Source organism: Hyperolius riggenbachi, chromosome 1, assembly GCF_040937935.1.
Source record: "Hyperolius riggenbachi isolate aHypRig1 chromosome 1, aHypRig1.pri, whole genome shotgun sequence".
Taxonomy (NCBI): Eukaryota; Metazoa; Chordata; class Amphibia; order Anura; family Hyperoliidae; genus Hyperolius; species Hyperolius riggenbachi.
Window position 1 is genome coordinate 406,054,551 of NC_090646.1, and position 18,580 is coordinate 406,073,130.

General features: G+C 42.9%; 1 protein-coding gene across 2 annotated transcripts in view; it reads left to right on the forward strand.

Moving 5' to 3' along the window:
• Positions 1-18,580, forward strand: part of BRD10 (bromodomain containing 10) — an 84,367-nt gene that overhangs the window by 52,190 nt on the left and 13,597 nt on the right. For both annotated transcript variants that reach the window (XM_068235454.1, XM_068235443.1), the window contains 3 exons: positions 8,125-8,204; positions 10,978-11,067; positions 16,558-16,673. In XM_068235454.1, coding sequence (XP_068091555.1) covers positions 8,125-8,204; positions 10,978-11,067; positions 16,558-16,673 — 286 coding nt within the window. The remainder of the gene's footprint in view (positions 1-8,124; positions 8,205-10,977; positions 11,068-16,557; positions 16,674-18,580) is intronic.

The following is an 18,580-nucleotide window of genomic DNA, read 5'->3' on the forward strand; positions in this document are numbered from 1 at the left end:
CTCTGGTAAAAATGATAGCTGCGCTGTGTAGGGGGTAAAAAGCATACTGGCTGCTGCTCCTGGCCCCCTCTGTCTGCCGCCGTTCTTGCTGTACAGATGCCCGTGTCCCGGCGACTTTGGTGACCTTTTGCCCTGGACATACTGCGCCCTGTGTGCAGTATGTCCTTCCCTCTTTACTTCTGGCCGGAGCATAGTTAGAGGCTAACGCTGACACCTCCGTCTCCTCTGTGCTGCGTGTGCACTCCACTAAACCAAGTGTGACATGATTAGCATGTGACGCTTGGTTTAGTGGAGCGCAGACAGTTATTTTTACATCGAGTCTCATCCCACGAAGCCGCCCCAAAGTCCCTGCATCACTCCACTTCCGCCGTTTGGCCCTGCCTCACCCGCTGGATGTTTTTACTTGGAGAGAGGGGAGGCTGGGCCAAGCGGTGGAAGTGGAGTGATGCAGGGACTTTGGGGCGGCTTCGTGGGACGAGACTCCGGAGGTAAATATAACTTTTCATTACAGCAGCGCTGATGGATATTTCTTTTTTTTGTATGGAGGTCCTCTTTAATGATGGTGATAATCCCTTGCAGCTGTAATGCAAATTGTTTCCCTTGTTGCTTACTGACTTATTCATATAGGTGATTTGACCAGTTGTCTAGGAGTGTGTACGTTTTTTTTTTTTTTTTTTTTTTTTCACCTGGCAACTTATTTTTTTGAGTGACACAACATTTTAAAAAATATTTATTAAAGATATATCTGTTCTGTGCTTAAGCCTTAATCCATAGAGTCCTCCTTTTAAAATGAGTACTGGATCAGTACTGGAAAATGGATTAGTACTGGAACTGTTAAAGTAAATTTTTCTTTTAAAGTGAACCTGGTCAAGATAAGTGCCCTCTGGGCTTGGCTGCTGACACAGTAAAGCCACCAAAGCTGTGGAGTCAGTCGGAGCAATGTTTGGGTTCCTGGAGTCGGAGTTGCGAAAAAAATGCACCGACTCCTAATGAATTTAAACTGTTATTAACCACTTCGCATCCAGACCTTGTTTTCCCCTTATTGACCAGAGCAGTTTTGACACTTTAGCGGTGTCCCTGTTTAATCACCAATAACTTAATCTGTACTCGTGCCACATAAATGATCTATATATCTTTTTTTTCAAGACAAACTAAGCTTTCATTGGGGGGTATTTGGTCCCAAGTAAAATGTTCCTCTCTATGCATGTTAATGGGAAAAAGGGGGGGAAATAAAAAAATTTCACTATTTCTCAATTTTGACCAATTTCTGTTTAAAAATAAAAAGTGCGATTGACATAAAAACTGTGCCACCAGTTAAAGTCGCCCCAGTTTGCCACCCCCAGAATAGATTGACAGATGCACCCCCAGGAATAGTGCCCCTCTTTATAGCCAGATGTGTCCCTAGATCAGGATTACCCCCATTATGGCCAGATGTACCCCCAGGATTAGCGCTGCCCCCCATTATAGCCAAACGTGCTCCCAGTATTAAGTTATGGCCCCCCCCCCCAGGTGCCCAGATGTGCAAAATTTGTAAACCCCCCCCCCCCCCTCCCCTTGGTTCCTCAGATGCCCCCCAGTAAACATGTAAATCCCCCTTTAGGTAATCCCCCTCCCCCCCCAAAAACTATAGTCAGGTGTCCCGCCCCCATCAGGCAGCCCCCTCCGTGCACATATAGTTAATAAAAAGGCACAAGCAAGCAGCCACACTCACCTACCTCATTCCTGCGACTGTCCTGAAGGCTGACCCTCTGATCCCCGCTCTGACGTCATCAAGCCGGGACCCGGGTTTCCGGCAATATGCGGCTGACTGCAGAGCGGGGATCGGAGGATCAGCCTTCAGGACAGTCGCAGGAACGAGGTAGGTGAGTGTGGCTGCTTGCTTGTGCCTTTTTGTTAACTACATGTGCGCCGAGGGGGACAGATGAAGGATCGCTGCAGTTCACTACTGCAGCGATTGTTCATGGGAGGGGGGTGGACTAATTGGCCAAAAGGGAACATGTTCCCTTCCACCAATTAGTATTGCAGCTGACAGTGCCGGAGGGTGCACTCTAAAGAACACCCGACCGTGCACAGCAGGGCTGCAGCCAGGTCAGTATATCTACGTCGCTGTGGCTTGGAGGATGCCACAGCTGACGTAGATATACTGTAGTGGAGGGGAAAGTGGTTAAAATAGAAACTGATAAAATGTTCTATTTCTCAGATAATAGTCATAAATTTATATAAACAGTAATACTGTAGCTCTGTTTAGTCCACAAAAAGTGAAATAAACCAATCAAAAAATAGTTATTTGTGCTGCTTCAATAAAGCAGTCCCCACATTTTTAAGGTCAGATATACATATCTGATTGTGACTGTGTGATGTGTACACAGGAATCTTTTATATATACTAAATAACATCTATGCTGTAAGAATAAAGCCTGGTTTGTAGCTGTGTCACTAATAGAGATGGTCAATGAGATGGAAATAATTCTGCGCTGATGCTGGTTTATGCAAATGTATGCCTTCTCTTTGCTCATTAAATCAAATCATTTGATATGTTGTTAAAATTTGGTTTGGTGACCACAAATTAAAGGGTACCTGAGACTGTTGAAAAGAAAAGGTTGGGGTTTTTTTATACATACCTGGGGCTTCCTCCAGCCCCCTTCAGGCTAATCAATCCCTCGCTGTCCTCCTCCGCCACTTGGATCTTCTGCTATGAGTCCCGGTAATTTAGCCAGTCAGTGCAGTCTGACCGTGTGCCGCTCCCACAGCCAGGAGCATTCTGCACCTGTGCAATACGCTCCGAAAGGCGGAGTGTGTGCATGCGCAGTACACCCGACTGGACCCATAGCAGAAGATCCAGGTGGTGGAGGAGGACAGCGAGGGACTGAAAAGCCTGAGGGGGGGCTGGAGGAAGCCCCAGGTATGTATAAAACTTTAATTTCATCTGTTTCGGGTTTACTTTGTTACGCAGTAGTATATACTGTACATATGCACTCCCCACAGGGCTGCAAGAAATTTACTTAGAATGTTGTGCACATTGAACACAGATGTGTTGTCTATCACCCATAAGCCTGGTTCAGATTGTACATGAAGAATGTGTAGTGGAGGAAGAATCTCCTCATTCCCCTGCAGAGTACCTGCACATCACTCTTACATGTACCCACAGTTACATTGCCTAGGGCCTGATCCATGTTCTTTGTTCCTGTATTTACCTTCTACAAGTATTCTTACCAAGGACTAGTTTTAGTCTATGACTAAAAGTATTAGAGGCGGAAGATCCACCGGATATCCAGGTAACTGGTATTGTTTAAAAGGGAATAAATCCATATCCCGCTTGTGATGTATGCGCAGTCACCCACCAATTCCTGTTCCCTTTGCTGCAGTTTACCATAAAGCCTCAGACCCTGAGGGAACCCTGAAGGCCGTCAGAACTGCAGGCAAAGTAACCTTTTGGATTGGTTGGTGAGTCCACACACAGTCCAATTTCGATTGTATATACAATCGATACGATCTGTGCTCTCATAGAGGCCAGGTCGCTGCCACCAAAAGCGTGCGAATGCGCTAATTCTAACTCTAGCTAAATCCTGTAAGAAAAAGGGTTATTTTGACAATTTTTCTAGAGATGGCAAAACTATCAATATTTAATATCAAAACAGTTATGGTAACGTGTCTCTCTTTGAAGATGTGAATTCTTTTGGCGGAGATGTTTCAGAACAGCACTTAGACAAATTATTTTTAATCGTTTATTTAAAGAAATAATGCAAAACAAAAATATAGCAATAGAAACAAATTGATACAGCAATAATAAGGATTAAATGGGAAAATAGCTATTGATAGTCTGGGCAATTTGTCAAGTTACCGTGTCCTTTGTGATATGAAGTCCAACAGAAGATGTGTAGTCCAATTCTGGAAAGTTCTGTGGAATGGGTATTAATCCTTTTATAATCCAGCCAAATCCGTGATGGTAAAGGATGGCCGGGGTCTCTCCCTCCAGGCTGAGGGTCAGTCTGTTTTAACCCTGTCTCTGCCAGAGGGTGTGGATGGTAACAAGAGAGGTTTCTCCACCCTTAGCAATCTGACCTCAGGCTGCTGAAGTCCGCCCCTATTGTCTGAGGGACAGAATTGGCATTTCTCCAAGTATGCCATAACTCAGCGGATATCTGACACATCATATAAAAACCAACATTTTACATTCCGTCGTCAAGCGCTGAACCAATCGATATCAAACGTGCTTGGAGTGACATCTTCCCTGACTAGGGAGTCGATATATCAGCCATAGAAGGTGGCAGATCAACGTTTTGTGGACCAGATGCCTCCAGCTCAGGTTTGAGGCATCTGTGATCATTTTGATATGCTTGCCATCTACGGAACATTGATTAATTTAGTAAAATGTCTGAATGACTTATTCCTTCATATCAAGGTGAATTAAAAGTCATTCTCTCAAACTCCCCTCTGGAGCAGGAATGTGAATGGGTTCTAATGAGTTTATGACCCGGCCTGTTTGTCCAGGCCTAGCTAGTATCACCTTTGAAGTAGATTTGCGAGCTATGTGAATGGCTCTGGTTTTAGGGTTTATTGCTGCTCTCAGGAAGCATAAACAAATATTCACATCCCCCCAGTGCCGGGGTTGTAATGCTGGGGATACATGGTACATTTCTGTACTGTGTATCGACCAGCTGATCCGGCCAGCTTATAATATTCAGCTGGCCCGATCATGCCGCTCGACCCGCGCCCGCTCGATTCCTGCCGGCGGACAATGGCAGGGAATCGAGCGGTGATAAGAAAGCGCCAGCGGGGACGAGCGGGGATGCGCCGGCATTGAGCCGCTGGCTTGATCCGGCGCATAAAACGAGCCGTGTATGCACGGCATAAGATGGAAACACTCATTTTCTAAAAGCAGGTTAATGAATTTAAAGGGGTACTCCAGATCATATTTTGTGCGCATTTTTGTATGATTGTGTGGTTCTGCTGGTGAACCCGACCGTCACACCGCTCACTTCAGTTGTCTTTTAAAATTCCTAAGCGTTGACAGTTAAGAGATGCATTTCATGTTACATACTTTCAATCAACAAGATTGTAATATGCCATTTAGAGGAGTCAGTCAGTGGAATCCTAACCTGAGGAATTGGAGTCGGTGGATTTTTGTACTCCACAGCCCTGCCATACACTGCGTCGTTTTCCAGCCGATATACAGCACATTATACCACTGTGATCAAATCTGCTGTGAAATCTATAGCACAAATGTTGATAGATCGATTTCCATCTGAAATCTATCGATTCTGTCGATCTGTCCCAGCGAAAGAATTTGCTTGATCGTGAGCGGGTTGGGAGCGCGTCGGTAGTGGCGATCGACCAACACAGCATAGTGGCAGTGATACATTACCTGTCCGCTGGTGCGAATCCCCGTCCGTGCTGACACTTTCTCCGGCTGGCCTGTTTCCTCATTGCTTCCTGTCTCCTCCTGTGACGAGCGGAAGTACAAACAGTGGAGGATGCTCTACTGTTTAACCTTCGGCTTGTCACAGAAGGAGACAGGAAGTAGTGAGGAGAAAGGCCAGCCGGAGAAAGTGTCAGCACGAACGGGGACTCGCACCAGCAGACAGGTAATGTGCTACTATGCTGCTTCGGTTGATCGCAACATAGGAGAGAAGTAATTTATGGCTAATTTTAATCTGGAAGAAATGTACTTCTTATTTGTGTGTGTTTTAAATTTTAAGATTTTCGCGACAATTCTTCTTTAACCTATTTTGGTTCCTGGACGTAGAAACTACGTCCAGGAACCATGCGCGCTCCCGCGGCTGATCGCACGTGTGCACGCGCGCTCCCGGCCCGCGGTTCGTTAGCCAGTCAATCAGTGAATCAGGCTACGGTGCCCGATCACTGATTCCTCTCCCTCGATGAAAAAGCGACAGCTTCTCTCGGAAGCTGCGCCTTTTCTGGCTGTTTCCTCCCGATGCGTCACTCTAAGCGTGTGTTACGCTTAGAGTGACGTCATGTAAACAAACTCATGGCCGCCATCTTGTGGCCAAAAAGTAAAACTACAACAAAAAGTACAAAAAAAATTAAATCAACACACAATTACATTAAAAAAATATGGTTTACATCCCACCCTCCCCAAAATACCCAAATAAAATGTTTAATATAAAAAAAATTTAAATATTTACCTAAGGGTCTAAACTTTTTAAATATCAATGTAAAGATGAAATATTTCTATATTTTTTTTATTCTAAACGTGTAAGTAGTGATAGATGCAAAACAGAAAAAATGCACCTTTATTTCCAAATAAAATATTGTCGCCATACATTGTGATAGGGACATAATTTTAACGGTGAAATAACCGGGACATATGGGCAAATACAAAACGTGAGTTTTAATTATGGAGGCATGTATTATTTTAAAACTATAATGGCTGAAAACTGAGAAATAATGAATTTTTTCAGTTTTTTTCTTATTTTTCCTGTTAAAATGCATTTACAGTAATGTGGCTCTTAGCAAAATGTACCCCCCAAAGAAAGCCTAATTGGTGGCGGAAAAAACAAGATATAGATCAGTTCATTGTGATAAGTAGTGATAAAGTTATAGGCTAATGAATGGGAGGTGAATATTGCTCAAGTGAAAACGACGGAACGCGAATGGGTAATGCCCTGGTTGGGATTCGAACCAGAGACCCAGCGCTGCAAGGCGAGAGAGCTAAACACTACATCACCATGCTGGTAATTACTGCTCACTGATTCCTCACTTTACCACTAATACAAAAATATCCACAATATATGACAAAGGAAGGGCCCTGACACACCAAAGAGCGTTTTGTGGCTCCTTTTGCGACTATTTTGCCTTAATTTTACAGCAAGTTTGGGTCAACTCATTCGTGCATGCCGCTCCCCCACCTGCGCGTGATGTCAGGCGCAGCTCCGTCATCCCTCCTCTCCTCCAGCATAACAGAACCCATTGTCAGCTTACAGTGACGCACGTTGGTCGGGTGGCGACTTCTCTCTTCCGCTTCAGGTGGGCTTCGGAAGTCTTTGGGAGCACTCGGGCTCCCGAAGACTGGTCGATCCAAACAGCGTAAGGGCTAGCACGCTCTCTCACACACTCACTTGTGCGCAGTACAGAGCTGCCCATCTTCAGGAGAACTTGGGTTCCCGAAGACTTCCAAAGTCTCCCGCTGTAAGAGATTTAAACGGAGCAGTCTGCGGGGGAACTATGAGATGAGGAAAGAAACGGGAAGGATCTGTACGACCCAGAGCCTTCCCTCTCCTTGGTATCTTTTTTTTGTGGGGGGGGGGGGGGGGGGTTCAGTAAGACCTCAGATTCTCTTTAAAGGACAACTGCAGTGAGAGTGATAGGGAGGTTGCCATATTTATTTCCTTTTAAACAATACCAGTTTCCTGACTGCCCTGCTGATTTATTTGGTTGTAGTAGTGTCTGCATAACAGAAATAAGCATGCACCTTATCTTGTCAGATTTGACAAAAATGTCAGAAAAACCTGATCTTATGCATGCTTGTTCAGGGTGGATGGCTAAACGTATTCAAATCAAAGGATCAGCAGGGCTGCCAGGAAACTGGTATTGCTTAAAAGGAGATAAATAGATAAATATGGCAGCATCCAGATCCATCTTGCTTCAGTTGTCCTTTAAGAGCTAAAGCTCAGCATATTAGCCAGGAAACTTGCATTGTTTATAAGGGAATGAAGATTGTAGCCTCCTTATTCCTCTCACTTCAAATTCCCTTTAAAGATTGTTGTACACTGATGCAATCCATGAAACTTGAAGCAGTTATGACTAGAGGAATGGGTGAAAATCTCACTGGTAAAATGTTTTAAGCTAATAGAGACATATACCTATTCCTTGCACCTGTAATTGCTGTATACATGATATTGACTTTGGTGGTTGGAAGCCTATGCACATACATGATTTCTATTCTCTTCATTAATATTTGTGTTGCAGTAAAAAAAAAAAGTTGTATCTTCAATGTAGTAGGCATGTATAGATCAAATGGTGCTAAACCCCGAGAAATCAATTTGAACTCCAGGTTGTAAGGCAAAAACACAGAGGGGGTCACATTACTGATTTATGGTGAGTCCGATACTTTTTCTTTTTAAGTACTTAATTATGACACTGTTTTATTCTTTATTTTGTAAAGGTAAAAAATCTCTTTCTATGAACATGGTTGTAAAGAAGAAGAAACGTGCTGCAGCCTCTCCTGCTACTCCAGAATTCCAGGTAATTTTGCTTGTCAGCAAAAGTATGGACACTTTTTTTAATTAAAGTATTTGTAAATTTATGGGTTCAAATCTATTTTGCTTTTAGTTAGTGGAACTTAAAGGAAAAAAAATTTCCCATTTTAGATACCTAGGCCCCTTTCCGTCTTCCCGCAGTCCACCATTCCTTCGGTGTCCCCCTCCAACATTGGATGTGTGGCCCCGTGCCGCGCGCTTCCTCCAACGCTGTACTTGTGCAGTAAGCAAAAATTGCGCATGCACAGAATTCTCCCAACCACAGGAGCGCAATAGAGCATACGTGCAGCCTCGCATGCCAATTGATGGCCAACTTGTCAGTCAGACGGAATACAGAAGGGGGCAGCAGAGGAACGACTGAGCATAGTCATGTCAAGGGAGCAGGACTTCAGGTGGCTGGAAGAAGCCGCAGGTGTAATGATCCGCTCAGGTGGATGCACTGGCAGACAGCTGTTTGACCATTCCTCTAGTCTGTGGGCTGCAGGTCTCTGCAAGAGAGACCTGTTTTTCCATTACAAGTTTCTGGTCTGTTCTGCTGCTGAGGAATTTGCATACACTCGTTATGCAAATCCCCTACCTCCCTCTTTTGATGACTGGCAGTATAAAGAGCTATGTTTCCCAGAGTCCTTTGCTGGTCATAAGGATTTAGTCCTGTGTAACACTCCTGGAGGATCAGCCTTGCTCATTGTTTGAAGATTAGCTTAGAGTAATTCCTGGGACTGCACTAGGCAGGTTTCCCTAGTGCAGTTAGGATTGCTTGTCTGTTTTGTTTGTCTGTTGCGATTGTCCTGTCCCAGCGGTGGTCGACAGGAAATCGTTCTGTGTGTCTGGGTGCTGACCTGAACAGCGGTTGTTACTGGTAGCCCCTTCTGTTCTGTCTCCCTGGATCGCACTAGCCTCTTTCGCTAGTGCTGTGGATCCTATCTCTCGCTTGTTCCTGTTTTCGTGTGTCTGTCTTGTCTGCTACGAACGCTTGCTGGAGGCTCGGTGAGGTAACCGTTAAGCAAGCGCTCGCGTCCTCTGTTTCATGTTTGTCTGTCGGTGGTTAGTTAGGCGTGCTTGTCTCTGTTGTGCTTATCACGCGGAGACCGCGCATAAACGCGTGCACTGTTGCGAATGAGTGCGGTGTTCGCGTTTAGCTAGCATTTGTTATTTTCCTTATCTTCTCATTGTATTATTTGCTGTGCCTTTGCTACTCTCGTGCTCTGCCTTGCTGTAGCCTTGTCACCTCTGGCAATCGCCTCTCTCGCGATTGCGTTCCTACTTCATATCTGCTGTTGTGTATGCACCATCGCAGGTTGGCGACTAGTTTGGTGCACACACATACAATCTGTCCCTTTGCTCAGTCTCATTCGCAATCGCTTCTCATGCGATTGCATTCTCACTCAGTTTCTTCTGTTGTGTGTCCACCGTCGCAGGTTGGCGGCTAGGTTGGTGGACATACATACATTCCTCATCTGTGCTTATTCGGTCTTGTGTCGCTGTTAGCAATCGCCATCTCTGGCGATTACCTTCTCACTTTGTCTTCATGGTTGTGTGTTCATCGTCGCAGGGTGGCGACTAGTTTGGTGGACACACATATCCTCTGTCGCTTTGATCTCTCTCTCTTTCAGGGCTATCTTGCCCTGCGTTTCTTCCCTTCGTACAATTTCTGTCTGGCGTCTGTGGCAGGGCAGAGGAGCTGTTCCTCTGCACTCCACAGCTCCACCTGTCAACAGGAATTTCCCTCTACAGGTGCATTGCACCTTTTGCTGGGTTCCCTCAAATGACACGCTTGTGGAGGATTTCCGCAGTGTCAGCGCACGTCTTGTGCGCTGATCACGGAGGGAATTCCACAATCGTTACACCAGGTAAATAAATGGGCAATTTTTTTTCACTTTAAAAACCAGAGCAGCTTTGATGTTTTAGCTACCATATATACTTGCATATCGGCCAATACGTGTATAAGCTGACGTACCCACTTTTTCCTCAGAAACCAGGAAAAATTATTGACTTGCGTATAAGCCCCCTCCTCAGTAGCCTGATGTGCACCTAATACAAGTCATCCTTTCTCCCTATAGCCAGATGAGCCCCAAGGATGATACAGCTGTATCTCAAGATGCCACTAGATGGCGTCATAGATATGAGAAACAGTGATTAGCACACAGGTAGAATCCCCAATAATTGCACCGCTGACATGTTGCTGGCACGCTCCGCTCCACAAGCCAGGGGAAACAGGTAGTCTTGAGACGCACACTCTGCACACCATGTTGCGGGGATGGGTGGAATGGAAGAGCAGGATCACTAGTGCAGGATCCTTACACTTTACTGCTAGTAACAAAACCTGCTCTACCATCAGTTCTGCTCCACTGACTCGTTTATAAGCCGGAGGGGGTAACTTTTTAGCACATTTTTTTGTGCTGAAAAATTAGGCTTATACGCAAGTATATAAAGTATGTCCCTATTCAATCGGCAATAACTTGTTTATAGATACATACACATTTATGCTAGATCCGCTTCAGCTTCCTTGAGTAGACCCAGGGGATTTAATTTTATATAATTAGGTAACTCTGGAAAATGATTGGCTGCAACCTCGCTTACCTAGGTGTAACATATTAAAGAACATGGTAATTTCTGTTAGCAAGTATTTTGCTTTTCTAGTTTGAAGAGATCTGTTTTTCCTTGTTAGTGTCTGTTAATCAGTGAAAAAAAATCCACTTAAATTCAGTTTTATAAGACAAAAATTAACAATATTTTAATGAACTAATGTTTATTTTCAGCTTGTGTGCACAAACCTTGATGATCTTAGGGAGTTGATCAAGAAAGTTGATGGCGAGCTCAAGGGACTGGAAAACAACAAAAAAAAATCGGTAAGAACTGCTTTAACCTTTGCCGCCCAGGTACAGTATATCTACGCCCGCCCGGGGTGTAGAAATACGCACTACCGCCGCTGTGCGCGCACTCGTGCACTCCGCCGCCCGCTCGCCTGGAGATCAATGAACGGGAAAAAAACGTTCCCGTTCGTTGATCTAAGCCCCCCAGCAATGATCGGCTGCAGCGCGATCATTGTGAAAAACAAAAGTTTCCTAGCCTCACTGAACTTCCTGTAAGCGTACTTCCTACGCTTAGGCCGGATACACACTCAAAACGTGCAGGAGAACGGCTCCTGCGGGCGTTGCGGCGTGTTGTAGGGAATCTGCGGTGCGACGCTGAGTAGTGGCGGTAGTAGTTAATTTACCCAAAGGGGATGCGCCGATTCCCGATGATAAAATGCGCCGGGATGCGTCGTACCGCAACGCATCGAAACGCAGCGTCGGGTGTGAAAGGTAAAATGAAAGTCTATGGACTTTCCTTTTACCTTGGTTAACGCAAAGTATAGACTTTGCGTTAAAACGCCAAAAGAGGTCTCTGGTCTGAAAGAGCCCTAAAGGCTCATACACACATCAGACTATAGTCTTTGGAAACTGAAAGATCACAGACCAATCTTACCACCCTTCATGTAGTATGAGAGCCATAATCTACACAGTCTTTTCTATGGAGCTGAACTCCACATCAGAAAAAAATCTTTGCAAGATGCTGCACACAGATGCTGTACAGACACAAAAGATCAGTATCTGCAAAAGATCTGTTCCTGCCAAAAATCCATTCCTGCAAATTGCAATGATAGTCTATGAGATCTGCAGATCATCATACACACGATTTAACTGACATTCATTTACAAAAAATTACTGTGGCCAAATGTAAAACTACAGTCAAAAACATTTTTTTTTAGTCTGTCAGAGGCGCTCAGTGTTGATGATACTGGCAGATGCTGTTTACTCCTATCTGTTATTGCCTGATGAAGCGGGTTTGTATCCCGTGAAACGCGTTGCACTTTATTTGGAGTATCCAATAAAATTGTTTTGACTGAAAATCCACAGTCGTGTGTTCTGCTTGGAGGGGGTGAGTCCACCACTGCCTCCTCTATTACCAAGATCGTTTTTTAAGTTCTTTTAGTGTTTTTTATCCTATTGGCGCCTCTGTTATCCTATTATGCAAACAAAGCAGTGCATATTAGGATTTAGAGGGTTGGCCTAGAGGGAAATGTTTATTCAGGGTGACCAGATCTGCTTGAATTTGTAAGACCTGGATTTTTAGCTTATAAGAGATTTTCCATGTGGTATCCACCAAACCTTATTTCACAGTACTATAGCCGGGGAAAGAGGACCTTTCCAGAATTTGGCCATAAAATGTCTGTGGGCTGCACCAATCAATGCTGCAAATTTTGTTTTGAAACTTATCAAATCCTGGACATTTCTTACAAAACAAAGCTATGCTATGGTCGTTCTGTATGATGGAATCTAAGGTACATGAATTATGATCAAAGCAAGCATGCCAAGATGCCTGAATATCTAGGCTGGACTACTAACAGTGCTCCATATCATCCTCAGGTGAGACCCAAAGAAAGCAGATGTTAGCTTCATGGTCTCAGTTTTTATACAGTTCATCTGACAATATGCCCGCATTACAAATTTTAGCCAAGGGACAGGGATAAAGGCTGTGAACTGCATGTATAAAGCATGGGTCCACTCCAAATCGCTGAAGCTTCATACAAAGAAAACTCCAATCAGTTCTGTTGAACGCCTTCTCTGGCCTGGGGCACACCAGAGGAGTTTTTCTGAGCGTTTTGAGTTTTTAAATCTGCTGCTAATGTTATCCTAGGTGTCTGTGCACACTGGAGCAATGAGGTTTTGTAAAAAAAAACCATAGCATTACATTAGGAAGAGCTTTTGGAGGTTTTAAAAGCTCTTCCCAATGTAATGCTATGGGTTTTTTTTACAAAACCTCATTGCTCCAGTGTGCACAGACACATAGGATAACATTAGCAGCAGATTTAAAAACTCAAAACGCTCAGAAAGACGACTCTGGTGTGCCCCAGGCCTCAGTGTCAAGTGAAAGCAGAAGAGAAGGCGTCTGGCAGAGTCCAGCCCAGTGAATCAGGCCCATGTTACAACTGACATTGTCTGTGGTCTGCCTACACAAAATGAATCCCGTTTGGTCTAAATGGATGATCGTCTGATGGCATTAATATTTTTTGATGGCAGTAAGTTTACTTTTGTTTTCTGACATTAGTTATTGAAAGCTAGAAAAGGTTTGCTAGCAGCTTCATTCATTATTAATTTTACAAATAAAAATATCCGTCTGTATGGTGCAATTATTATTATTTATAAAGCGCCAACATATTCCGTGGCGCTGTACAATGTAAGAAAACAAACAAGGGATACATAATGATACAGACAATGATATACATCAAATATGAACACTGATACACAATACAGCACTGCTGATTACAATTTAATTTAACATAATGACTAAAATGTATAAATGTCTAACAGAGTGCAAGCATTTAAATTAATAACCTTCCATGACACAAAAGGGTGAGAGCCCTGCCCTTGCGAGCTTACAATCTAAGGGCTGGTGCACACCAAAACCCGCTAGCAGATCCGCAAAATGCTAGCAGATTTTTAAACGCTTTTTTTTATTTTTATGAGGCGTTTTGCTAGCGTTTTGCGGATTGCTGCTGCGGTTTTCAGTATAGTAGATTTCATATATTGTTACAGTAAAGCTGTTACTGAACAGCTTCTGTAACAAAAACGCCTGCAAAACCGCTCTGAACAGGCGTTTTTCAGAGCGGTTTGCGTTTTTCCTATACTTAACATTGAGGCAGAAACGCATCCGAAATCCAAAAAATGCCTCACCCAGGCATTTTTCGTTTCTGCAAAACGCCTGCCGCTCTGGTGTGCACCACCCCATTAAGATACATTGACCAAGCAGATCCGCAGCCGCAAGCGGATCTGAAAACGCCCAAAAAGCCGCTCGGTGTGCACCAGCCCTAAAGGAATGGGGTGGAAACGAGGTGGGGAAGTATACATTATATGTACAGGCAGTGCGTAATTGGGTTATTTAGTGGGTGCATGGCCATGGTGCAATAATACAGACTGTATATTGGAACTTACTGTAGTTCCACTAGTTGTAAAATGCATACTTTCTGACCCGCAGGTAAGTGTAAAGGGGCTTTTCCACAATTATTTCAGGCTTTTTAACCCCTTCCAACCCCATGTCAGGCTGTGACATTGGCCATTTCCTCTATTGGTTCGGTGTCTGACATATCCTTAGGCAAGACTTCCCAACACTGCAGGGTGGCCCCTTGAGTGCACTCTTAGTGGCTGCAGCTCTTGAGTGTTTTGAGTCCAACAGGAGAAAAGCGCTATACAAATGTTAGGCACCCCACCGTCTGGTATACATCAGAGTGTCAGACTATGCCTTACTCTGATAGCAGCCGGCCATCTCAGCTGCTGGACCTGCCATCTCCCACGCTGCTCCATGGCATTTTTGCCCATACTAGGGGTGCTGCTGCTGGATCAGGTCCGGCACCTGCCTTTCTCATCCAGAAAAGATTAGAAAGGGTTAATATTTATTTTAAGCTGTCATATATAGTCAGTATAAGGCCCACTGCACATCAAAAACCTCTAGCAGATCCTCAAAACGCTAGAGGTTTTTGAAGCAGATTTCAGAGCGATTCTAAGCCTGTTTAGAGAGGTTTTCTAAACATGCCTAGCGGTTTTTGGAGCGTTTTTGTGTATCAGATTACAAATATTGTTACAGTAAAGCTGTTACTGAACAGCTTCTGTAACAAAAAACGCCTGGAAAACCGCTCTGATCTAGCGTTTTTCAGAGCTGTTTTCCACTTTCCTATACTTGTAACATTGAGGCAGAAACGCCTCAGAAATCTCAAAAATGCAGCAGCCCCTGAGTTTGCGTTTGTGGAAAAAACGAACCGCTCTGGTGTGCACCATCCCATTCACTTTCATTAGCCAAGCGGTTTTCCCCCTGCAAGCGTTTTAAAAACCGGGTTAGAACCGCTCTGGTGTGCACCAGCCCTGAAGGTGGCCACTAATGGTCCAATTTCTAGCGAAAAATCGTTCGAGCAATCAGAAGTTCTAATCGGATGAAAAATTGTTCACTACACCATCAACGAACCAATCCTTGCTTCCTATCTATCACAACCAATCAAGAAAATCCAAATTTTGGTTTGACAAAAATCAGACTATTTTTCTTATCATTCATAATCGACTGTGCCCATCAACTGAGATTATTTTCAACCAATCCGATCAGAATTTCTGATCGCTCGAACGATTTTTCGCTAGAAATTGGACCATTAGTGGCCACCTTAAGTCACATCTTACACAAATCATGCATATGTCACCTTTACTTCTTCATACCCCTGTTATGCTTTAGTGACTTAGGACTCGATTCATCATTGTCTTTGAGATAACTTTTTCCATTTCGTTAAATTACTGAATTCGAAGTTTATCGATTTCTAGTTGTATTCATCAAGGTTTTTTCCGCATTCGGTAACGTGTCAATAACAATGCGGTAACCATTCGGTACCGTGTCAATATTTCCATTTTACAGCGGTAATTTAACACAAGGCCATAAGATTCCCATAGAATTGTGGGTAAAAAGGCAATCCTTTGAACATCCCGTAGGAACATTCTGAATAGGGCTTAACACCTGGACCAGGATTCTGGAAGTGGCTTGGGACAATCCCACAATTTCGCCAGCTACAGCTTGATAGGAGCCTTTTCTGAAAAAATGTTGTGCAGCTAGCAATTTAGTTAACCCTGGCACTGCCTGTGTTCTCTTACAAGATGATTCAAGAGAAATGCAGATGCCCTGGTATAGCAAATAAATCCATTCTTTCAAATTGATATGGTTCTAGACCTTATTCTTGCCCTTCTGCGCCTTTGAATCACTCTCAGCTGGTACATAACCACTTCAAATGGCTCCATCTTCTCTGTCAACAATGATCTGACAGGAATAACGACAGGGCAGTGAAGGAGATAACTAATCCTAAATGTACCGCTAAACCACGCCCACTTTCATTTTCATGAATTGCACTTTCCTCCGTTTTATCGCATCATTACCAAATGATTACCGAATGCTCGCTAACTTTGATGAATCCTGAAATCAACTTATCGAGTTCGGTATTTTACTGAGCTGTCGGTAATTGATTTGATAAGCCTTGATGAATCGAGGCTTATGCATTCTCAGAGACATTTCAGTCCGCATCTATATACAGCAGTAATCCTCATTTCTTGTTTTCACATAAAAGTAGCTCAGGCAGAATAAGGCAAAATGCATTATGTATACAAATGCTGCTGCTGCACAGCTAAGGCAGTTTCTGTGCTACAGATTCTTGTAGCAGCCGTTGGGTAATGTATTTGCAGCATCTATTTGTGCAAGTTTAGCTTAGATTTTAGGGTTATGCATACATATTCATTTTCTTCTAATGATTTTTGCTTTAATTAATGTTACAGGGAAAGTGGCATTTAAGGAAACTAAGTATAAAGGAGCTTCATGGCACCCTCACACGCCTGCTAAATGAACTCTTGCCATGGGAACCAAAGCTACTGAAGGCTTTTCAAAGAAACCGGTAATAACACACTGTCTACAATGCACTAAATCCAGTAGATTTATGAATGTCTGATTTAAAGCAAAATCTATGGTTTGATTCTTGACAAAATACTGTAGATCCATCAGGAGAAATTTCAGCAAAGATAAATCTGTGGCAATCTATCTTTATGCAGACTAATGTGTAATGCAGACATATAGCGTTCTTTCAGCATTCCCAATGAGACACTCTCAGGAAATTGAGACTTTTGAAGAAAAACATCCCTCATTCCTCCTGTCCCTTGCTATTGGTGTTTCCCTGTGGTAATTGTCTTTACTTACCAATAGCGTGAAGCGATTCACAGCTTTTCGCAGAAAATTACAGCTTGATGATTTCAAGTTGTGTGCTGTAACTTCTTTTATATACTATTGTATTTGTATAAATTAATATTGTATATTTTACATAACATACATTTATCAATACTACACAATTATTAGCCATCTATGTGAAAAGCTTATTATGTTAGAAGGCAGTAAACAAACATAAGGTTAATCTTTTACAACTTTATACAAGGAATACACAATAGCATTAAGGTTTTATAATACATTTATAAATTACATCATGGTATGGTCATTTTCTGGACTTGCAATATTAAAGCGTTTCAGCCCACATTCTCTCTTAAAAAAAAAAACAACAAAACCTTTCAGCCCAGAGTTTTCAAAACTTCACTGGGGTCATTAGTTGCAATATACCTCAAATCAACGAACAGATGTGGGTGAACACTTTATTTTTCCCAAGAATACTCTGTACATTGCGGTCTATGAATATCCTACTCAAAAAGTCATAGAATCCAACTAGCTCAAGTCACGAAAGTATTTTTCCAGGAATTGCACGTGTGGTAAAACACAAATCCTCAATTTTTTTGTGTAGTAATTAAAATTGGTTAAAAAGATAATGGTATTGAGTTGATCCAAATTGTATGCTCATTTTATACAGCTTGGACCATTATACTTGCCAGAATAATAATGCTGTCTGTATCAGATCTGGCTTCCGATATCCATGCATCACAATAATCCATCAAATACTGAATGATTCTTTAAAATACCAAATGGAAAATCTTTATGAATTGTCATGATGTTGTTTAGTAATTTACTCAACTGTTACCGCATGTGTGAAAATCTTGAATACTCCCCAAAATTTGTTTTACAGCATAAGGTAATTTACCTCACAGGTCTTAGTGAATTGAGCCTAAAGTCTTTGTCTGCCAGCGGCCATGTTTTGACCTCTTCTCTATATAAGGTCAATTCCCTGTTTCACCTTAGGTTCACACTACACTCACCAGCAGACTGTTTTCTACAGCAGACTGGTTCTGTCTAAAAGGACCCCTATTGCGAAATTTAAAAAAAATAAAACTAAAAAAGATTTATACTGAAGATAAATCAAAGTGAATGTGAGTGGACCATACCGACAGAGGCTGTACTCCGGGCTGCGTGTATCTGCTAAAATCAGTTTTACTACTAGCTGAAATGCCGCTGGACAGCTAGCAGCCCACAGTTCAGTCTCCCATAACCGGTTGGTATGGTCCTCTCACATTCCCGCTGTCATGAATGTATAAACAGCAGGGTGATTTATTTTTAACTAATTCTTAACCCTTCACTTTCCCTTCTACTAGCATTATCTTCAGTATATATATTTTTTTTAGTTATAATTTTTATAAATGTTGCGATAGTGATCCTTTAATGATGCAGGATCGTGAAACTTCAAGACTGATTTCTAGTTTACTTTGAAACCCTGCATTATACTTAGGAATGTGTGCCACTTTCCCCAAAGTTCTGCACTCACCATCCTGTGTACAATATCTGTGTCTGCTATAACTTGTTTGAGCTTTGTGTTGGCAAGAAGTTTTAAATCAGGATGATACCATTTATTGGCTAACTAAAAATAAGCAA